General features: G+C 42.5%; 1 protein-coding gene across 1 annotated transcript in view; it reads left to right on the top strand.

The window, feature by feature from the left end:
- LOC111248359 (glutamate receptor ionotropic, kainate 2-like) overlaps positions 1 to 21,986 on the top strand; it is a 168,307-nt gene that overhangs the window by 35,821 nt on the left and 110,500 nt on the right. Inside the window, exon 2 of the mRNA XM_086985576.1 lies at positions 1,951 to 2,127. Within this exon, the coding sequence (XP_086841702.1) occupies positions 1,951 to 2,127 (177 nt within the window). The remainder of the gene's footprint in view (positions 1 to 1,950; positions 2,128 to 21,986) is intronic.

Genomic DNA, 21,986 nt, shown 5'->3' with positions numbered 1-21,986 from the left:
AGCTATAGTGGATCGACACACTTCGAAAAGGCAGTCTGCGAATAAAGCTTTTTCCAGCAGGCCGGTGGAAGTTTTCATCGTTGTCAATGCAATCTGTCACCACTAGTATTCGAATGGCACGAAATGGAGACGAGAGAAAAAACATGTGTCCACGCGTTTTTTCCCTAAGCTGATTGCTATCGCATCGTACCGACTCTGCTAGAAAATCAATCAATGCTTTAATATAAAGAAACTTTCGCAGCTCGGTTGTGTTACCCCATATCAATGATTGTTCTCTCCTAAGGAGGAAAACAAGTATGGCAAACGAAAGTGTTGCAGTCCTCAGCAATTTACTAACCGATCGTTTTCAGGGTCAAATATGGCCCGACGGCCTTTGAGCCTAGCGCTATGATAAAAATCTCGTCATGTAATTCTACTAAGATATCGACGAGAATGGTGTAGTACGAGATAGATGGCCGTTTGCTTCTTCCTGCAGCGTCAACAATCTGTATAGGAGTTACGTATATATACACGTTTCTAAACACGATGCGATATCACATAGTAGCGTAGCTTATATAAATATATGAATCAATTGGGACTACGGCCACACGCATCGAACGTTAGGAGAGATTCGACATTCTGTGTCTGCATTGTGGCACATAAATACGAAGTCGTTTAATTTTTTATTGGCGAGTCAGCAGCGGCTTAGCAGCTTCCGTACTGTACCGCAGTCTAGCGATGAGTAATGACATAAAAGGCGTGCAGTTATAAACTTATGTTTATTTGTTGCTGTATACATTCAGCGGCATAAATCGACTTGTCGTATGTACGCTTCGAAGCATAGCGGCAAACACTTTGATAGAGTTTACTTTGGGGAATCTTCATCTTAGCTGAGGCCGCTGTAGCTGTACGCCTATTCTTCCGTGTGTTTGTGGCTCTAAGAGAAAGAAAAGAAACGGCATACGTCCTAAAAGCAAGTGAGCGTCTGTACTCGGGTGTATTATGTAGCTAGTAAGAAAAATGCCCTCAAAGAACGTTTGCAGAAACGGTTTGAACCAATGGCAGGATGAACAGTTTACGAAAAGGTTGACATTATTGCCTTGAGTTCAGCCAGAATCAAATAAGCGAGTTAGCGAGCGCGCGCTCACATGCAGCATTCCGTCTCGATATTCGCGTGCAACAGGTTTTTTTCTTCTCTTTGGACAAATCACGTACGGTCGACGGTTTAAGTGAGAAAGCGAAAGCGTGTTCACAGCTTTGTATCTTCGTGAAGACACGAATGGGAACGAGAAACAGGCCAATAGGCGTGAGCCGTGATAAAAGTGCCAATGATGATGGTAGTTAGGCAGTCGAGAATCGCCAGTTGTCCTTCTGTTCTTTCGGCAGACCCCGGTCTCGGAGCCCACTCTAAAGACAGTGTAAAATAGCTTCCCGGTAGCTTAATATACGCTGGACAGATGGTGCGTTGGGGTGCTGTAGTAGTCATATATAAATATACGTAAAGCACCTCGCAGCGGCTATCATTTTTAGCCAGATTATAGGCCAAGATGATCCAGTAAGTCATTCATACATCAATGCACAAGAAGTATATATCAGCCCGTTTATTACTTGTGACATTTTGTAAACACATTACGATCTACACGAAGCAAACGAGCCGTTGAATGACTAATAGAATGTAAACTGAATTTCTTCAAAGAGAAAAATTAGGCCCCGGATACTCGTACGCGTGCTATTTTCGTATTCTGTAATCAACAACAACGCATGTGTATTTAATCGTGCCTTGTCGAGCGTACCTGCCATCACCATAGCCTAAGCACGTATGGACACGAACATGCTCATTAGGTTAACCGTTTTAGGAAAGTTGCGTTATTTTTCTAGTGTTGCATGACTGTTCACCGTATTGGGGCGCTTAGCGTAACAGCCGATGTATAACTTTTAGTCCTTTTTTGTGAATGTTGTCCTTTTTCGCAGGCGGATTATTTGAGACAGGCGAAGACATCGTGGAGATGGCGTTCAATAGTGCGGTCGAGAGAATTAATTCACATGGGCTCGCCGAGCCTGGTGAACGCTATACTCCTACTTCGGATCGCCTACTCACTAGGGTAGAGCACATCGAGAGAGCTGACTCTTTTCAAGCTTCTAGAAAAGGTTAGGGTAGCTCTACTTACATACTTGTAGCCACACGGCTAGATTTCCGACACGACGTCAGCAGCCGCTGGCGGTAGCTATTAGAATTGATAGAGGAAAATTCTACCTGCTAACAGGGTTTGTCAATGTTAAATGCCTCAATGTCTGTCACTATTGCATTGTTCCGTGAACTGTCACCCTTTCGATTTAGTAAATTGTACCGTAAAATAATGCATAAAGAAAAACTATTGCCAAATTATCGTAGATAACCCAAATCTTAAATATAGTATAATATAAACTCACATTAAGTGTACACTTCGAGAAGGAGCATACCAGTAAAAACAAAAAAAAAAAACAATACAAAATATATTTATATGGCCTGCTAATCTTAGGCTTTCTTCTCATTGTCGCTATAGCTGTACAAAGATTCAATACTGCTTACTTTGGCACTTTGCTCAGAACGCTAGTGAAAAGCACGCAAACGCATCAACTACTGCATAGATTCAATAAGCTACATTGCACATCTCGCAGTTCTACAGTATCTATGAATTAACTAAACGCGTCCTTCTTCGTGTAGTCCATTCATAAACTAATGCAGATTTGTTTTATTGAAGTAAAGTATAAAAACAGGTCAAAAACGTGTCGATTTGGAAACGTTTATCCGCCTGCAAGTTGATTAGTGTCTATAGGGCGCTTCTACTTTCTTAGGTACTTGCCCCTTGAACAAAAATAATAATTGATCTATTACTTGTTGAGCTTTGGTTGGTAGTTTGGCAGCTAGGTTGTCGATAGGCTCAGCAGAAGTATGCGTTAGGACTAACGTAAGAATGAACAGAGGAAAACGTGAAGCTGTAACAAACACCGTACATTTGGCAGCCGAATGCGAAAGCTCAACAGTAGCATTTTTGATTTCGTGAAACACTAGCAAAGATATAGCGAATTTTGCTCGCTTTTATCGGCTATACCGACGAAAACGTTGATTTAGTAATGGGAACAGAGACCATTTGTACGTGTTTAATTTGTTTTACTTTTGTAAATTCACATTCAAGATACGACAACCAAGCTCTCTGGTCCAAGCTCAAAAATGGTTCACTCGATAAATATACTTAAAGGGCATGTTTCGGTCCCTAACACACGGGCACGTGTCAGGGACGAATGGGTGGGTAGCTTCGAAAGGCCCGTCACAGTAATTAGAACAATGACTGCAGTGGCCTTCTAAGGCCATATGAGTTGTACGAGATAATAATAATATGAATGATAATAAAAATTTGCAATGAATCCACAGATATTTCTCAAGCGTCAAGCGTCTAGCATTGGACACACGTACCGCATTTGTTCCTCATAGGTGGTAGACAATATTTTTTGTCTGCGCGACTCGTGTTCTATACACTGTGCGTATCATATAAGACATATGTACATATAGACACATTGTTCTAGTCATTTTGACTAGTCAGGATCTGTTGTGCGCTGCTTCCTAATGGGTAGGAATTAGGTGTTCTTCGTATGCTTTTGCTTCTTCCACCGATAACGAGAGCTGTACTAGATCTATTTGGGTTTGTTCTCGATAGAGAAAGAGTAAAATAGAAAGAAGCAGAGTCGCAGAATGGTGACAGGTATTATTGAAGCATGTTTTATATGCCAAGTGTGGCTGGCTCGTTGAACCTTTCATACGTTACTTGCACATTCGGAAACCAAAAAAATATAGCACTAAACGATCGATTCGACGCGGACCAGCGGCGACGACGGCCACTGCCTGCATCTAGCAGCTCTACAAAACCAGCAGAAAACCGAAAAGTATTTGTGGCTAACGACACATTGACGAATGGCGAGGCGCCCCACCATCGGGTCCACAGACACGATACGGTTGCCCATGAGCTCTTTTCAGCCTGCCATTATCTGACACAATGCGGCCTGGCTGACAAACACAGAATTTTAGCGTGTTGTGCACGTGAGTCCCGGGGGTGCTTCGATAAAGGGCAGGCGGCGGTCCGGTCGACACGAGTTCGACTTTCCAACAAACTAAAACACAACAACCAGCAAAATAAAACTAAAAAAAAAGACGGGAAGGTAAGTAAGGGCGTAACGGCTGCGTGTTCTGCATGCTAGAACTTCTGCTGTTAGGGAGTGTCAGGGGTCAAGTGGTGAATTGTGTGTGCCGGCCTATAAAAATATAACATTAGGCAAGCGAGTGCACGAGCGTGCAATAATTTGTCTTTTTCATCCCCTAAAATCCACCTCCGGACGCCAGAAACGGTACTAGCGATGGCGGCTACGCCAAAGCGGTGTGGCAGTCGTTTCGTAGCAGCAAACATCAGCTGGAAAAGAAAAACACCCGCGTATATTGGACGCGGCTGATGGCGATGTTTATCAATCAGATAAGGCAGTAAGAATAGTACAAAACTGACAAGTGACTCGTTACATACGCTTGTTGTATAACACAATATGTAATGGGGTACTTCCTTTGCGGTATGTATTATCGGGCTAAGCGATACACACAATCACCGTTTGTTTCTAAGTACGTATATTGCATTTATCCAAATACTAGCGCAAAAATAGTCTGCGTAGTAAATATACGTAGTATACTTCATTTTGAATACATGAAACGTCCTCTGATGAAGCTTACGACATCGTTTCAACAAAAAGATGTCGTAAGCTTGATGGCCGCACGACTGTTATAGACGCATCTGTTTCGCGCATCATTTTAGCCATACATCCTTTATCGATAGTCGCCGACCCCACCCGCTATACAAACATAACATTACAAAACAGAAGGAAGCTGTTCCTAATCGATATCGGCTACCGATATTATTGTCGAAAGTCATAGAAATAATGTCGACACCGCACCGCCTATAGTTTGCGAACGATAGACGGGCAAGTCGTCGTTCAAAGCAAGCTTAGCCAGCCACGCCAATCTATTTTACTTGCCGACAGCGAGCCCTGGAGCTAAGCAATTTTTTTCTCGCGAATTAGCGAAGCTGGAACAACGGTGGGAAAAGGAAGATTCCCGCAAAGAGAGGCGCCTTGCAAAACCTCACAGATTAGACAGAGACGATAAAGCCAGTGCGCAGGGATATTGAACAGGACTAGATTAGATATACAGGAACAGCTAAATTACTCAGAAATGTAGAATAAATCCACGGTTAGAATACTAATAGGGTCACAGTGGCATTGTTGTATGTCTCCGGCTATTGTGGCACTGCTGGGAAACTTTCTCCAATCGTTAAATGGAAGTTTTTTTTAAAGAAAATTATCCACTAGCGACTGTATGAATAATAAAGAGAACGAGTTAGCACGTGAGCGTCTAATAATCTGTCGCTCGAAAGCGGCTAAGGTAGTTGGGAGAGACGCCAATACTAAACCGGAAATAGCAACAGATATACTTATAAAACGAATAGAACCTATGCATTTGCCCCTTACAATGCTCTAGTTTCAAAAAACACGCTAAAGTAGAGATCGGAATACGGGATCGGAACCGTCGTCGGACTGAACGCCAGTTTCATTGAATCAACACGTCTTTGTCTCTGGCCATGAAATTCCGTTCTGATATTAGATTTTATTCATAGACGCAAACGTCAAATTTACTATTGTCCTGCACGGATTTATCGAAAAATTTAATAGGAAACATATATAACATGTAGATCATGTTTTGTTAATGCGGGAAGTTCAATAATTGTAATAAATAATAATAGACATATAAATAATAATATGTAAATAATAATAGAAAACGAAGCACCTGCATCAGGAGAAAAATTAAGGTCAAAACTGTTTGTCCGTTAAACAAAGGGCGTACAGACCTTTTCGTTTCGCCAAAGTAAAATACATCAATCCAATGTTATTGTAGAAATATTATGATGTCATGTCAAATAACAATCAAAGCATCGTAATTCTACCAGATCACACTCCCTACATATTGCAAACGTAAAAAGTTGAGGGGCCCGAAAATATTTCGTCCATTCCTTTATCTGTTTAACGCACCCAGCGGACTGGAATCCCCGAGTTCTCTTCGCTTAGTGTCTTTTGGGTAGCCGTTTCGCTCAGCAGCTAAAAATGACCTCGGTAATTACAGTATATGTGTATGAGAGCGTACCCTCTGAAGGAAGAAATTGGACTGAAATTAATTACAAAAGAAGGCAGGATACATAAGGTTCCATCCCTACATAGTGCATATATCACCAGCGCATCAGTACGATAGGCCATCGGCACAGATCGGACGCATGGGCCAACTTCGACATTATTTCTATAGGTACAGTGTGGTCCATTGACAAGCGTGTTAATAGGAACCTTGTCGGAGCGATCAGAATTAGGCTGAAGTTATCAAGTCAATGAAATAATTAAAGACGCCCTTATATTTTTGCCTATGGCAACATCCTCAACAATAGAACTCAATGGAATAATCGTTTTAAAATAGCAAAGCGGACCTGAGTGGAAGGACCAATAGAGTTGGAACTAGAGGAAAAAAAGGACAGACCAACATTACTTAGCTAGCTCAGACTAGCATCCCGACTGGCTAATAGATGCTGCGTTTCGCTTCCTCTCGGACTCAATCCATGTTTCTTTGTTGTTATTATTACTATTTTTGGATCTCAATTGTTTCGATTTTGGCTGCCGATGAAGCGCTTTATATTAGTTCTCTCTTCTAAACACAGCTATCGACCCGTCCCGCAGGTCGCGGTTGTATCCCTTCTATTAGCTACCAGCCGAAGCTTCCTGTCGCCTTCACAGACTCTTGTCTATACCGAGCGGTTCTGCTATTACCAGCGGCACGAAGACTTGTTTTCTCAGTGGTGATCTTCCCTTTTCAATATGTGTTTAATCAACAAGGCGACGGTAAATGTCTTATGTAAACCCATAAGCGTAACAGAGTCAACCTAAGTAGGATCGATTGGGAATAGTCAAGCCACCACTATCAGTCTGTGCCAATCGAGATCAAAATAGTAATGGTACGTTACTAACCGAGCTTAGTGAGAACTTTTAATCCAATGCACCGGGAAAATAAGAAAAAAGGTTAATGGGCAAAAAAATTGCATCAAAATCGATAGATTCCGATTTCATCGCAAACACGGTGTCTCATCGATGTCACAAGGCGTTCGTCAGACGGCAAACTGAGTGGGCCATCTGGCCAAACGCTAGGACAAGGAGATCAAGCGAGTGGGTGATTTAGATGCGTTTTTTCGCGGATATCAAGCAGACAATCAGTATCTGAAAAGAACCTAAACTAACATAGTTTCGTGTTCGGAGTCAATGTTCACTTAAGGCATACTGCCATTGAATGATGCGGTTCAGATGGATATATTCATTCCGAAGCCTTGTATAGTATGTAAAATGACTTCAATGTGACAATTAGATCTGTGCCATAGATGCTTCCAACAAAGTCAAACCTATGTTGCCTCAATCACATTGGAGTTTATATTGTTGGGTTGGAATACTGGACAGGCTGGAAGAACAGACGTTGGTTACGTAGTCCAAGCCGATTATGGAGAGTTATGTAGCAATAGGTTTTGAAATGTACAAATCTCTTTTGTATACACGTATCAATTGCGTGCTACCCACACAAGCATATTTGGACAGATTTACCACTATAAGGTACAGTTGCCGATTTATAGAACGTCGGTCCTGACAAGGCGTGAAAAACGGGAGACTCTTAGGAAAACGTCGCTTTGTTTGTTGTTCGTTGAAGACGATAATGGCTCATTATCAGTAACGTCGTCAGCTTATCCACAGTATCATTGACTAGAGGCCCAGTGGACGTACACAGCGGTGCTTCAAAAGACGACTGCGGTGGCGTTAACTGGCGATCAATCGGTCTTCACAGAGCCTGTGCGTGCGCGTGTCCGTGTATGCGATGGTAACTTTATTTGTAGCTGAATCTTCCTTGATCCTACCTATCTGGGTTTGTCGGTTAACGCTCAGCAATTGTTATGTCTCCCCAGAGAGTAGTTTTATTACTTCTTACGGCAAACGAAAGAGAATTGCGAAGGAGGTCATCCACGTCACATGCTAAGTACTCTACGAGCTTCTCTATCCTACTTGGGCTACATACATAGCGTGAAAATACTATAGAACAGAACGAGTCGCGTGGGACACTGAGCAGCAGCTACACAGTGGATCAACGCAGGCCGACGATCGGAACTTTGGGCAACGGACGTCCGACGAGAAGATCCAGACGGCGAGAGAAAACGAACAAGACGAAGAAAAACATCCCCCGCTTTTTGTCCGCGCTTCAATTATGCCACGTCGATTCCGCTCTGTTACGTTTCGCTCGTAACAAGATCCTTCCCTTATCGATACTATCGCTTGTTCGCGAGCTGATACTGCCGATGGCAATCACAGATACGACTTGTAACCATCACACACGACCAGCACTGCCGGTAGATTTACTGAACTTCAACTCTTACTAACACACGACGCCAATCTGCTGCTGGCGGTATTCAGTAACTTCGACCAACATCGATATATCGACAAATCTGTCTGTTTTTCTCAAACGTCTCGTCAACATTCAACGCTATAACGAATTTAGAACAAAGCATGCATAATTAGAAACATATCATCAATGGATGCATAGCTATATATGAGTCTCTAAGAGAGTTCCGTGCCCAATAGACCCCTATTTGACTCGAGAGGGAAAAATTCATACTCTTGAAGTCGTGTTTACGCTCTAAGAGGAACCACGTTTTCCATCGCGAGGGGCTAATCTCATTACATTTCGTTGATTAAATACGAACGAAAGCAATGACAATGACGTAGGTGAGCTTTAACGAGTCTGATTCATCGTTACCGAAAAAAATCCAATAGTCCAATAAACGCAGCGAGCCCTCGTTGGCCTCAATGAGAGATAAGTAGAATAGCGTTATCATTGAGGTTGATCTGCCTACCTGGAAAAGTGAATTCAGTTTCAACAAATGTCTGATAGGTTCCAGATGGCCTCGGTACAGAGGAATGAACAGGAACTCAAAAGGCTTCTCGCAGCCAATAACTCTACTGGAATAAATATGAAATTTTAATTTTTTTGGCTAGAAGTTATTAGCGCCATAAATGCTTTATGCGCTCTTTACATATACCAGCGTGGGCCAGTGTGGGAATACGCCTGTCAGCATTCTGAAACATAGCCTGCGTTCCTAATAGCACAAGTAAATTATATACTAAAATTGACCCTTTCTAACAACGTAAAGCGTACAAGAGGTACATGATAGATTGTTTCAAGGGAGACGTTCGGCAGAAAGCTTGAATATAATGTGGGGTCCGAGAGTGAATGTTTGTTTGAAAGCGAGTCTTCGTAAAACCATGTTAGACACCCTACGCATATCGTTAGGGTCGTCCAGCAATCAAGTCGCGTTCTTCTGTGCCAGTTTCAATTTCGAAAAGGGATAGGCGACATTTCTGAAGCATCATTCCAGTTACGATCTTCGTACGGAAATAGATCTTCAAAAATAAACATATATATATCACGAGACTTCAGGACGATCAAATAAGGGTTTTGCTATTCCAAGACATCTCTGCTCTGGACGTCGGTGGTTTTTCAATTTATCCGCTTAAATGCACAACATAATAATGTAGGTCAGAATTAAAAGGTTGGAAGTGATACACGTCGGTAATAATCAAGCAGCCGATCTTCCTATGTGTATCTACTATCGGGAAATAACAAAACAAAGTTTGTTGTCAGGTCACACACGCTTCGTCGTGTGACATCCGCGGCAGAAAGGATTCTATTAGCTTTCCAATATATCCAATGTTGAAGCTTCGGCCAGTCTGAAGTGTTTTGGGCTCGTATAGTCACTGTAGTTACAGACATTTATCTGTCGAGCGAAGTTCTCGATAACGACGAATATATACGATGCAGCGTAAAATTATTCAGAACAGTTAAAAACACTGAAAGACGTGAGAGATGTTTGCCTAGGAATATGCTCGATTGTTATCACTTCTACATTTAGTATTTCGTAAACGTGGCTTGCAAAGGTGCGTTCATATTTCCTATTAATTCCGCCCTGCTTGTTTGAAGCCTGAAAGTAGTTTTTAGTTGGTATTCTAAAATCATTGTATTATACGAGAGTAGCATACGCCATGTTTCTCTAAACAAAGCGTGTAATGTGCACTGATGGTAGCCTAGACAAAAACCAAACAGGACTCCTTCGTTTAAATTCATTATTGGCCTCGTTCAATGCTTTTCAAATACGCGCTATATTATTGAACCAAAATAATCGTAGCAACAACAGCAGCGACAAGCAAGAGGCATCATAATGAGGGCTAGTACCGATTGCCGCGCCATAATTACTGTGAGCTCCTAGTTGTTAGAACGATCGAGGAAATGGAGGGAATGTATCTTCCTCCGGCCCCGATCGGTTGACCGCCTAGAAATGCTGCACAGCAAGCGCCGCTGTCAGAAGCGTATTCCGCTTCGAAAACGAGTGTGTCGTCTAAAAATTAGACTTCGACGTAGGCGACGAGCTCCAGTGGCCCATGTGGGACCGGCTCTACTTTGTGAACCATTGAGCTCAAGTCCCACTTCAGCATATAAAGGAGACGCATAGGTATTGTTGGAAGTGCCACTAAAAGCCTCGCTGGGTTCCTGTCCTGCCGGGTGTCGGTCCAGCCCTGGCTTTTCCTTTGCGCTGCTCCTCGCTCCTTCTCCCACCGGCACTGCGATTTCGATACCGCCATCTAGACTGTACTATACCGCATTTACAATAAGCTTCTTCATACTAATGCATAGTATGGTTCGCGCGCCAAATGATGATGCTGCTGCTGGGGTCAAGCGACGGTTCATCACCTGAGTGCTCACGTGGGTGTGCGTGTGAGACAATTACAGAAGCGTGTGACGGAGCGCCAACAGCAAACAACCGGTACGCAGAAAGGGAAACGTAAGTCGCGCCTTTAATGGACAGATGCGTTTATGCGGCTAAATGATTTGCCCGCCAGTCAAGTAGGGAGCAAAAACGCTTGTCTCACGGCATACGACTGCTTGTGAGCTTCACTACGGCCAATCAAACATGTCCAGGTGCATAGCCCACGAAGAGCTTGCAGCGGTCAAATGTAATTTCACTAATGGATATTTAAGCATTACTGCCTACTAATGGAATACTGTGATTCTCCGGTAACGTTGAAGAAATAGACGTGAAAGCGGAAGAGTCAAAGGAAGTCCACGCGGCTGCAAACGCTATTATCATATTTACTTTTAGATCTATATTTATGTAGTTAAATTTCTTAATTCGGGTTTTGATTTATGTATATATTTAAAGGGGAGTGAGAAACCGGACCTCGGAAGCATGATGTACAGTGTCGAAGGCAGGCTTGACATTGTTTTAATTTCAGGAACAATATAGTTTGCTTTGTGGTACAACGATAATCTACACGAGCGTCGCATCATCACATGAGATTCATTTCTAGCCTTTTCTACGATGTTGCGACCCGAGATTTTCCACATAAACTTTTAGCGCTGAAGCTATTACGAAAAGGGCGGACACCCGTTATGCTGCTATGACAATATACGACGTCAAAACTCTAAACTTGAGCCTGTTTATATAACATCATGGGCCTAAATATACGTTACTTGGGGAAAACAGTTTCTTGTATTATGACGTAGTACACTACTTAATCATAGTCAAGAGCACTTTTATTGCAGCTTTAAGCAGCTAATGACCCACCGTACCGACCACAACCGGTTATAAAAATGTGGTTTTCCTCTATGTAAAAAATGGACTGTGTGTTCCTACCGAACATCGACAAGATAGAAGAGATTTCATGTTTATATCCTAATGTACGCAAATTGTTTGCACTATTTGTTCTGCAGCCAGATAGGAAATGTCCGGATGCTAACTATTCGATTTGTGCAATTTGCTCCATTTGTAGGATTTCAGCCAGCAACAAGCCTTCGTGTGGCCTTTCTACAACAAGTCTGTTCTGAATCAGTATTCGTACAAGTAATGCTGTAGTGCCGCACCGCCATTTCAGAGTGAACAATAAACAGACCCATTTTTAGGACGACCGAGCCCTACGTCGCTGGGATTATTTCTTCTGCTTGAGATGTCCCAGGTAAACCGATTCGCTCTAGTGGGTTTTGCCACATGTCGAATGCTGAGCATCGGATCAGCGAAGCGTCTCGGGAATCTCTGCCCTCTGCCAACGCTGCTTGGCTGCACATAATGCCAGGACGTATGGCCATGGTCGCGCTGCGATGAAGTATCGCTTCGCCAAGGACAGAGACCTTCTGGACGGCCGTACGCGGGCAGCATCCGAGTGGCCGACCGAGACTTGTAGAAGCTAACAGACACAGGGGCGCTAAGCTCAAAACTACCCACGGCTAACTGCCTCTGTGACTGCATGTGTATATTTGTGCACCATGCAGGACCACGTCGGACACAACGGAAGGGCGGCCAAGCATCAAACAAGCTGCCGCCACTAATAGCAATAGAACAAGCTGTACTAGCGGCCCGAAAGGGATTCTGTTGCTTAGGTTCACATAACAATCGCTTCTGAATGTAAAGTATGGCTCGCATGTTGTGGGGACATGGTTTCTAAGAGAGAATCGAATGAGCCTCGTACAAAAGGACATAGTTGAAACAGGCCAGAACACTGAGTGTTTATATAGGGTTTTACACAAACATACGAGGCCCGTTTACAACAAGGGCGATACTGCAACCAAGCGTGTCGAGAAAGTGCCATATGCACGTTTCTCCCATATAGTTTCTAAGGCAAAATCGCAATATGCATACAATAGTTTCTACCAACCAAAACATAGGGACTATAGTTAAGCTCACTCTGTCCTAATACCACGTATAGTATTCGGCAACGCGTACATTAATTTATATAACAAGCAGTATACGCAATTTCAATCATTTATCATGTATTACCCTATGGAAATGTTGCAGTTCCTGTTAGAATATGTAACTGCAGCTTGGACCACGTTGAGTATCCGTGTTCGTCAATGAAGATCATTTGCTAGTGATCCATAATATGCTGTGCTATGGAGAAGAAAACTTACGATCTATAACATTTGTAGCTGTAAACTGCTTCTGTGAGCTCGTGTCTCGGCAACGGCTCTACCTCGCTAGATGAGTACATGGCTATTTCGTCCAAAAGCTGAAGAAAACGCTGTGATCAACCATTAGATTGCTCTAAATTGTACGTCTGGACTCTTCTAGGCATTATCAGACGGAGCCGGTTACCGGAATAATATTATTCGAAGAAAGCTGCGTTTTGCAAGAAAATTGGGGTGTACATACGACACGCCTCTATGTGTGCGTCTACGAGAAACAGGTCTAGGTGCTTCCAGATACGCGTTTCATAGTTAATAGGCGTGTAAACCTTGATCGAAGAGATCATTCGAACACGTTAAAGGCGTCTCCGTTATCCACAAGATTTGACATTCGACAGACGATTAGTTCGGTATGGAGGGTAAATGGCAATAGCACTTTACCAAAGTTGAGACGGCATGCGGTACAGCTATCTCGGTGAACTATTTTCCGTAGTCACAAAATATAGGCTGCATGAATCGCATTTAAATGAAACATATGGCCATGCTTCTTTGTTCATTATCAGACTTTCTTTCCTTCTGTGCTAGTCTATCGGTTCTGGTTAGCTAATGTTTCTTGGGTTATGGACTTGTAAAACGAGGAACCTAGACATAAGGCACATGTGCTACGTTTATGGACGCATACGACTATGTACTCGAGATACTGCGTCAGCAAATTCGAGCCAATGAAATGGGCAACTTGATCAGGATTGCCTCATTATCATCACATAGCACCCTAAACTTGTCTTGAGCCTTATGGCCTTCCACCAGTGTCCCGACCGGTCGTTATACGTGATTCAATAAAGCGTCGTTCGGTCTTCAACCAGGCATTTTTATCTAGGTATATCCGTATGTTTTATTTCTTAAGCGGGTTGTGGCCACTAATGTGCGAATCTTCTATCCGAAAGATAGGTAGGAAGATTAGCTCATATTGGAAGTCCATCAAACCGAGGAGCTGTTAACGGGCGGCGTTCGATGGAAGTGATGGAATCGGAGGACGAAGAAGCCTTAAGGTGGCACGAAAGCCAGAAAGTAGAGTCTCAGCTCTGATCAGCAAAGCTCTTAATAACGAAAAAGGCTATAAGTACTATCCTTACCGCTAGCCTAGAACAGGGTCTCATCTCGTACCGCATAGATACTAGCACAAAGTGCTTGCGAAGTCCGCTTCCTTAATAACGAGACACCTTTGCGCCGTAAAGGATAACGGGCAACGTTTCATGTAGCCGCCATCACCAGGCTGGGTCCGATAGTTAAGTGATGGGCAAATTACCGATAGAGTGCTGCCATTAGTGACTGTAGCAATAAGAGAGCCCGTGGCTCTTTGCAAAGCGGATACTTGCAGTTCAGATAATTTTGCAGTTACTGCACGAATCGGCAGAAAGAAGTTCTGCTACAGCCAACGCACACAGCTGAAATGTTTCTGTTAGTAGTCATGTGACGTTTGCGTACAGCTGACCATAGCTACGCAGTTAAAGTTTTGGCTAGGTAATGGAATGGAAATCGATTTTGAAGATGTTTGTTACTTGCTTACTCGTTCCGCCCGTTCATGTAAGTACGAGGGAGAAGTTTACATTCATTATATACTAAAGGCCATTTTAGTAGCTATTACTACCAATATGCTATCCAGACGACATAGGTTGCTACGTTCATTTGCCTATTTCCAATTGGAACATTCGTTTGACACGGAATAAGACTTGCGACGGGATAAAGGCGGCGATGGAAACTTCGATCATTGAAATGCAGTCGCTTCCATTGACGGACTACGGTTTCAGTCATTGCTACCGCTGCGGGAGTCATCATTAGTTTACTCTGTAATGGTCGATAATGCGGATGACGTTTATTTGACGGGTTTAGTCTGAACAAAAGGCGAATAACATAAGGCCCACCTGGCTTAGCCCCAACCTTTAGAGCCATAACCGCTTTGAACTAATCCCATACGCAAACAACTAGTCCCAGCGAATTCACAAGACATCTCAATAGTCCATTCAAAGGCATTTATGGTCGTTCGAATATATTTATGCAGAATTATACTGAAAGGACCAGAAGCTTTGCTCGGTAGGTATTTTATGGACAGAGTGATGCAAGTACGGTACTTAACTGAATCTGGTTTACGCCTTTTTTAGTCTGCTACTAGGACATCGTGATTATGCTAACTGCAATGCATTAAAAAAATGATGCTTGCTTGTTACCCATTCATCCTCGGACATGCAAATTGTTGAACTTTTTAACTGCTAAAACAAATAATTCTACTATACGATGTACTATCATCTACTATGTGTTGTTATCTACAAGGAAAGCTAGCCTGACATCTGCTGCTTACAAATTGTCTCTATGCTTAACATACGGTCCGTTTTCGTGACAAACGGTTGGGAGTATTTGCTTGAATTTAAAAAGGCAGATCTTGTGACGGTTATATACTCAAAATACATTGACGTCGCTGGATATAGGTTGTGTACAGAGCTTTGAAAACTTAATTCCACCACTTTTTCTTTTTGTTGCGACCTCTTCCGACCCCCCTACTTACTTACGGAATATACAGTAAATATTGGAATTCAACATAATTCTCGGCAAGAAACCTCTAGAGCATAATGTAGCTGTATGAATAAATCACTCCTCTGCGTCGACACCGTAATCCCTAAGCCAGTTATGAACAACGCGATACGACGTAGCTGCGTATCAGTCCTAACCCTAATTGTTAATAGCAAAAGCGATAACTTTAAGCAACTTAAAAATACTTACGCAAAAGAGGTAGAAGGAAAGGACGTTGCGCAAAGTAGTCTTGACAATTCGTTTTTAAATTTTCTCATTCATTGTAGCTAAGGGAAAACTCGACCCCTTTTCAGTAACTTGTTATTACTCAATCCACAACCAAAAACATTTACATCATTCTTCAGATACTCTAGTGAATCATCAAATCGATGAAGCATGATTTATTTGAAGTAAGCTCCTCGCGTGCGGTTTCGCCTGAACGAGCTTAAATTCACATGTATTCAGTGTTCTGGCGGACTCTGCAAGCAACGTGATTCGTACGTCGATAATCTGATAGGCTGTGATACGAAATAGGACTAACGAAAATCTAAGAGGGGTCATTCGTACTAACACAACAGAACCTACCTTGCACTGGAAGCAACATAAGCGTAGGTGAAGCACTCTCTACATAGAAGAATACCCATGGAACTTTGAAATTATGCAGGCGGGGGATACGGAAACAACTTTTAGACCCGATGCATGTATGACTTTATTTCAAGGTTGTGGCCGTCCTGTATCATACGTGTAGATTTTACTAATTAAAGAAAATAACCGTTATTAGCTTAAGTCTTGTTTAGCCAATCGACAACAATGTATGTGCATTAGAAGCGAGCTTCGTATATAAAGTAGGCATATGGTTTATATCGCTATGCAGGTGAACCATTCCTATGAATTAGCGTAATATGTGTGATCGATGACAGAGCCACCGCCTCTAACGCTAACGTCCCGTTTTGACAATCGTACGCTATAATAACTGTATAGGCAGCAGCTGCTCTTCATACTGCCTCTGGATCATTTTCTTGATACCATGCGATAATGTCTTAACATGTTAGTCGGTGTTTAATGATCACACCTTTTTAGCAAGCCTAGCGAAGACCTTGGCTTCGAAATCCTTAAATGATTAGCATTATGCCCTTTCCAGCGATGACGTCTTCCGTCTGGCAACCTTCAATGCCGTCTTGAATGGCAATTGTATATGGTTAGACGACCGTATCAAGCGAAACGGCCAAACATTTCGCTACATATCCGATCCTTCATTAGTAATGTTGCTATTCATCGTTCTAAATTGGCCTGTTACTACCGCGATTTTTATGTTCTGCAAAACGTAGCATTCTTCTCAAGCCCCACGTTCTCTCTTTGCGTTCTTTTTCCTTTCAAAATCGCTTCGCAGGTACGATGTGGGACGAAAAGATATGGAATGGGCCTGCGCTCGACGGCTGTAGCCCCTACGTAGCAGCAGTCAGAAATTTGCGGGGGAAAATGGGTGGTCGGCTTGAATAGAGGGTGATTCGGATAGAGGGCTGTTTGGATAAAATAGGTCACTTGACGATTTCTGTCGCCGATTGAAGATTAAAAAACAGGGCTTACGTTTACCGTTTGGCCACTCGACAATCATTCCTCAAGCCGTTTTCGCACTTGACTACTAGTAGAGCGCCTGCCGTTGCCGTTTAGCCGCTGCTGAGCGTTGGGAGACGCATCTGTTCCTCAGACTTAAATGGCGCAACGAGAAACTATGCTGCTTCGTTTCTGAGGCCGAATAAAGAACAAAGAAGACAGGGCATCGGGCCTAGCAAGAAACCTCATGAAAACGAAAAGTTGTCCGCCCACATCTGGTGAGCCTGGACAGCTGACACCATATCACGCTTTTATGGCTCTATCTGGCCCGCTTTGCTCTGCTGCCCCTGAGATGGTCGTCGGATGAATCAACCATCTTGAATTTGCTCGTTCAGGGACTTGTGCTGTACTGGGGTTACGCAGCCGCCATTCGTCGTCAAAATCGCGTAATTAAGGGTCGTGTTTAAAGGCTTACTGTTACTATTTATATTGCCACTACGAGCCTTACTGACTACTGCTGCCGGTTCTGTAGCTGGGAGAAAATCGCGCTTAGAGCTGGTGACCGGCTCATAGCTTACGTTGCAGAGGAAATGGCACCCAGTAAGATCATCGTTGTGAATACGGAACAACATAACAGCCGGCTACAAATGGGTTTACTATTCAACATCAGTGAATTATCGTAAAGCGATTGCAAAAAAAATGTAATATGGTCCAATTCGACTCAGCCAGCTGTTGCAGGAACGAGCCGACATCACTGACGATAGCAAAGCGATCGAACCTCGACTCTATAATAACAATAACTTAGCCAGGTCAGAGACGCTTTGGAAATTTGATGTTCGCTAGAAATCGTATCCGCTAACTATTCGAGTTACGACCCGTACAACTCACACAGTTACTGATAAGTTACGTTCAGATAAAAGCTACATGTAGCCTGCATTTTCCATCCCCATGTTAACTATGCTGTAGATTTCCGTAGTTCTGCTTTTTTACATTTTCAATGAACGCGCAGCTACAGAGCCTAACTCTAACTGGAGCTTTGGGTTAACGATGTCAGACGCTATATCGCAATATATTGATATATACGACAAAAGGATATGATGTCATGTCGAGTAAACGAAGTACCTTATGTCTTGTAAAGACAAACATCATCAAGAAATCGCCGTGAGCTTTGCGCAAATTTACTGCCGGAAACCGTGTCTCGTTCCACCAACCGACTCTAACCCTTAATTGAACCGAGTAATGCAACGTTTTTGCTCTGTTTACATCTCTGTTTTAAAATACGTTCTCGCTATTGCTGATTATTTCGTTTTTTCCGTTTACGCTCCTGTTTCATGGCTGTGCTACCGCTGTTCACACTAAACCGATAAGTTCTACGGCATTTCCCTAAAGTTTCATCCATATTTCAAACGACGATTATGATTCCGATGATGGAAATGGTAGCATTAACGAAGCTAGTGAAAATACAGTAATTATACAAGTATAATAGTAACACAAGTAAAGATTTGGAAGTGGTAGGGCCTTTCGCTTGTCACTTCTTGCTTTTGCTACTCGAGGCCAGTTCTATGTGATATTTACAGCGGCCAACTACTCATACCCTAGTACCTAAAACTCTCTAGACTACATATACCCGATGAAAAGTTAAAAAGGAGCTGTTGCTAATTAATGATCGAGCTAAAGAGACGTAGTCAGTAGCGTGTTGTTATTTTTAGCGAACGAAGTGAATTTTTATAGGGGGTACTGCCTTTCTTACGAATATGAGGGAACATCCACGTACTCAAAAACTAGCGTTTTTCGAAGTCTAAGCCTTCTGCAGTCTGCTTTCAGCTTTATCCGAGTAAGTTTTCCTCTATTGCAGCCGAAATAGTCGTCCTTGAACTGAACTAAGCAGATGGAACGGGGAACACTGATTAAAGCACCGGAAGGACTCGGCTTTCTCACGAGCAGATTTACCTCATTACGTTCACCGTAACTGTCTTTCAGTGTACTCTTTTACTCATTTCAATTCATACTTATAACAGGACCTATAAACGGACAAATGTTAAAACGTCCCTGTATTGTCGCTAAAAAGGGTCAACATATACATACAGGCTGTTTTACAGGCACCAAGACGGAAAACAAATAGATCCGCTACACACGCATACAAGATCAGTGCTAGGTTAAGCGCTAGTAAGATGCCATGAGATTCTGCGTCAATTTTCGATCAAGCAGGAAACGTTATCTGAACCACACGTAACACGTTGAAGATTCGACGAGATTTCAAGAAGCGAATGAGTAGAACTTAGAACTAGACTAGATAGAAAGATGTTAATCTTTTGTCTACTTTTTTACAACCCCACGTGCCAGTTGTAACCCGCAATCGCAGGATTTTTAAATAGGGGCTTTCATCTCCTAATTATCGAGGCAGCGCAGAAGTAGGCAATAACCAGCTCCTTTGGCCGCGCTTACTCCGAATTTATAGTCCACTGAAAATTCGTTGCTCATGTATTGCTTGGTCCGTATTTGTTCATGAGTGATCATTCCCAAAACTACCCAATTTAACAATCTTGGTAGATGGGTTTTATGCAATTTTCTTAACTGTCATATTACATGAGTAACATAATCGTTATTATATCAATAAGTACAAGCGTCCTAACGACGCCTGTTATGTTGACGAATCTGAGTTAAAGCTATCGATACCAGATCTAAGATCTTGAATCCGACTTGGTCGTGCGGCGGGAACGTCGGAGAAAGGGGACGTAAGCGGAATAATTTATGTCCTTATCTCGCTTGTCAGGATCTATGCAGCATCCTTGCTAGAGTTCATATGATAATTATTGTCACTGCTAATACTAGTTGATTGCTAAGAAGGACTGAATTATCACTAACGATATTTTATGAAGCTTCGGTATTACTATGACTGTTATTGGCTTCGACAATCGTTATTGCCCAGCATATTTCAGTAGCGTAGCATCGTCCACGCAGGAGACATTTACGGGCCTTCAACTTTTTGGCATAGAATGACGAGGCTACTTGTTGTAATCCCTGCGCAACTCTTGCAAACGTACAAATACCAACTCGGGTTTGTAACTCGCTTTGTCTATTTAAATATAGTGGCATGTGCGCCTGCGTCATTGGTGCGGTATGAAAAAAAAATGAAGAAAGAGAAGCAGTCGAACAATGCTAAAAACCAGGCAAGAGCTGCCAACACCAGTCACATCATAGCGCCTTTCTATTAAGTCCGTTGACTTTACAGTTATCGTCTTATAATTTTTAACTCTAAGCTTTCGGGTTCACGCCCGGGTGTTTGCGGTTTTCACCGCTACATTAGCTAGAGGTAATAATAGTTCGTTCGGAACTTCAATCGGTTGCGGAAGTTTCAAGCAAATTTTCCAGTTTGTACATACCACATATTTCCTCATTATGATCTCTCTCTCCCTCTATATATATATATATATATATATATATATATATTTTTTTTTTTTTCTTTCGTGTTTTTTGTTTCTATGTTTTTTTCGTGACACAATTTTTCTTACATAGTTATGTTCTGCTCAATGAAACTTTTATAATCCGTGTGTCAGGACACGGCCAAATCGAACGTTATAGTAGAGCGCTGGGCGGAGAGAGACTCCTTGAGTTGTAATCGTTCGCACACTCTTATCTGTGCAGTGTCAGTGCTCGACCTCAGCGGCCTGATCATTCATCAGTCGTTGAGATATGTCAGACATTCATATATCGGATACATAAGGGCCTGACGCTCCTAATCGATCGAGTTAGGATGATAGGTTATTTTGTGATGTACCGTTAACGCTAAACAACACGTAACGTTCGACAGAACGTCCCATGCAATACTATATAGCTGAGGCTTGCTGTTGTGTTCGGTTTTTCTTCACTCTCTCTGATTAACAAACAACAGAATTTGCTATGGTTATGCTATGAACTCATTAAATGTTTTGATAATACTTTTCATTTCTTTAATTTTTAACGTGTATTTATGTACAGGACTAGGTTGAGTATATGCGGATTTCAATTGAAATATGTAAACATAATGTGGCAAGCCGTTTCGTGCATAATCATTTGAGGCTTTCTATTTACCGTTTACGTACACGCCGGACAGGGAGAATACAGAGCAAGTGATTGGGTCACGTCTAGTGGGATAGAGCGACAGGGGACACAACCAAGGCGGAGAAAGACTAAGCAACGATTTGTTTAGGATAATCAAGCACTCTGCGGCTTCTTCGCGCATTCTGAACCAACACCTGCTTTTCTAAGGGTTAATGAGTCCATTACCGCTTTCGTCGGTCTGAAAGCTACCGTTGTACAGCGTTTCCATGTCGACATTTAACTCTATTGAATCGCCGTTCCAAACTGCGGTTTAGAAGTCGTTCATAAAGCTTTGACCTGGCGACTAGTGTATGGATAGATTTTTCGCTTCTTGTGTTTTCGTTAATTCGCCGCTCTGTTAATTTTGTTGTCTGCGAGTCCTCTCGACGTTGAGGTAACCATAATAGAGAAATGGTTGATGACTGGATTTATACCGACGGTAGATTTACGTAAAGTGATGACAAGTTGGTCCCGTCTAAATTTCACTGGATTCGATATAATGACGGAAATATTCATAACGATAACTCTTGGAGACGATTGAGGGTATGTGGTCCAGATTTCGTAGGAGGGTATCGGTTAGGTGGGCGATCGGTAAATCCACATACGAGGCTAAGACTCCTAATTTCAAATCAAATTAGACTCGAAACTAGATGACAGGATAAGTCGTTTAAGGATAAGACCATACTGTTTGTAACGATGCAAGCTGAAGACA

This window comes from Varroa destructor, unplaced genomic scaffold (assembly GCF_002443255.2).
Source record: "Varroa destructor unplaced genomic scaffold, Vdes_3.0 BEIS01000003.1, whole genome shotgun sequence".
NCBI classification, from domain to species: Eukaryota; Metazoa; Arthropoda; class Arachnida; order Mesostigmata; family Varroidae; genus Varroa; species Varroa destructor.
Note: the sequence above shows the minus strand (reverse complement) of the source record. Positions and strands in the feature narration are given on the sequence as shown.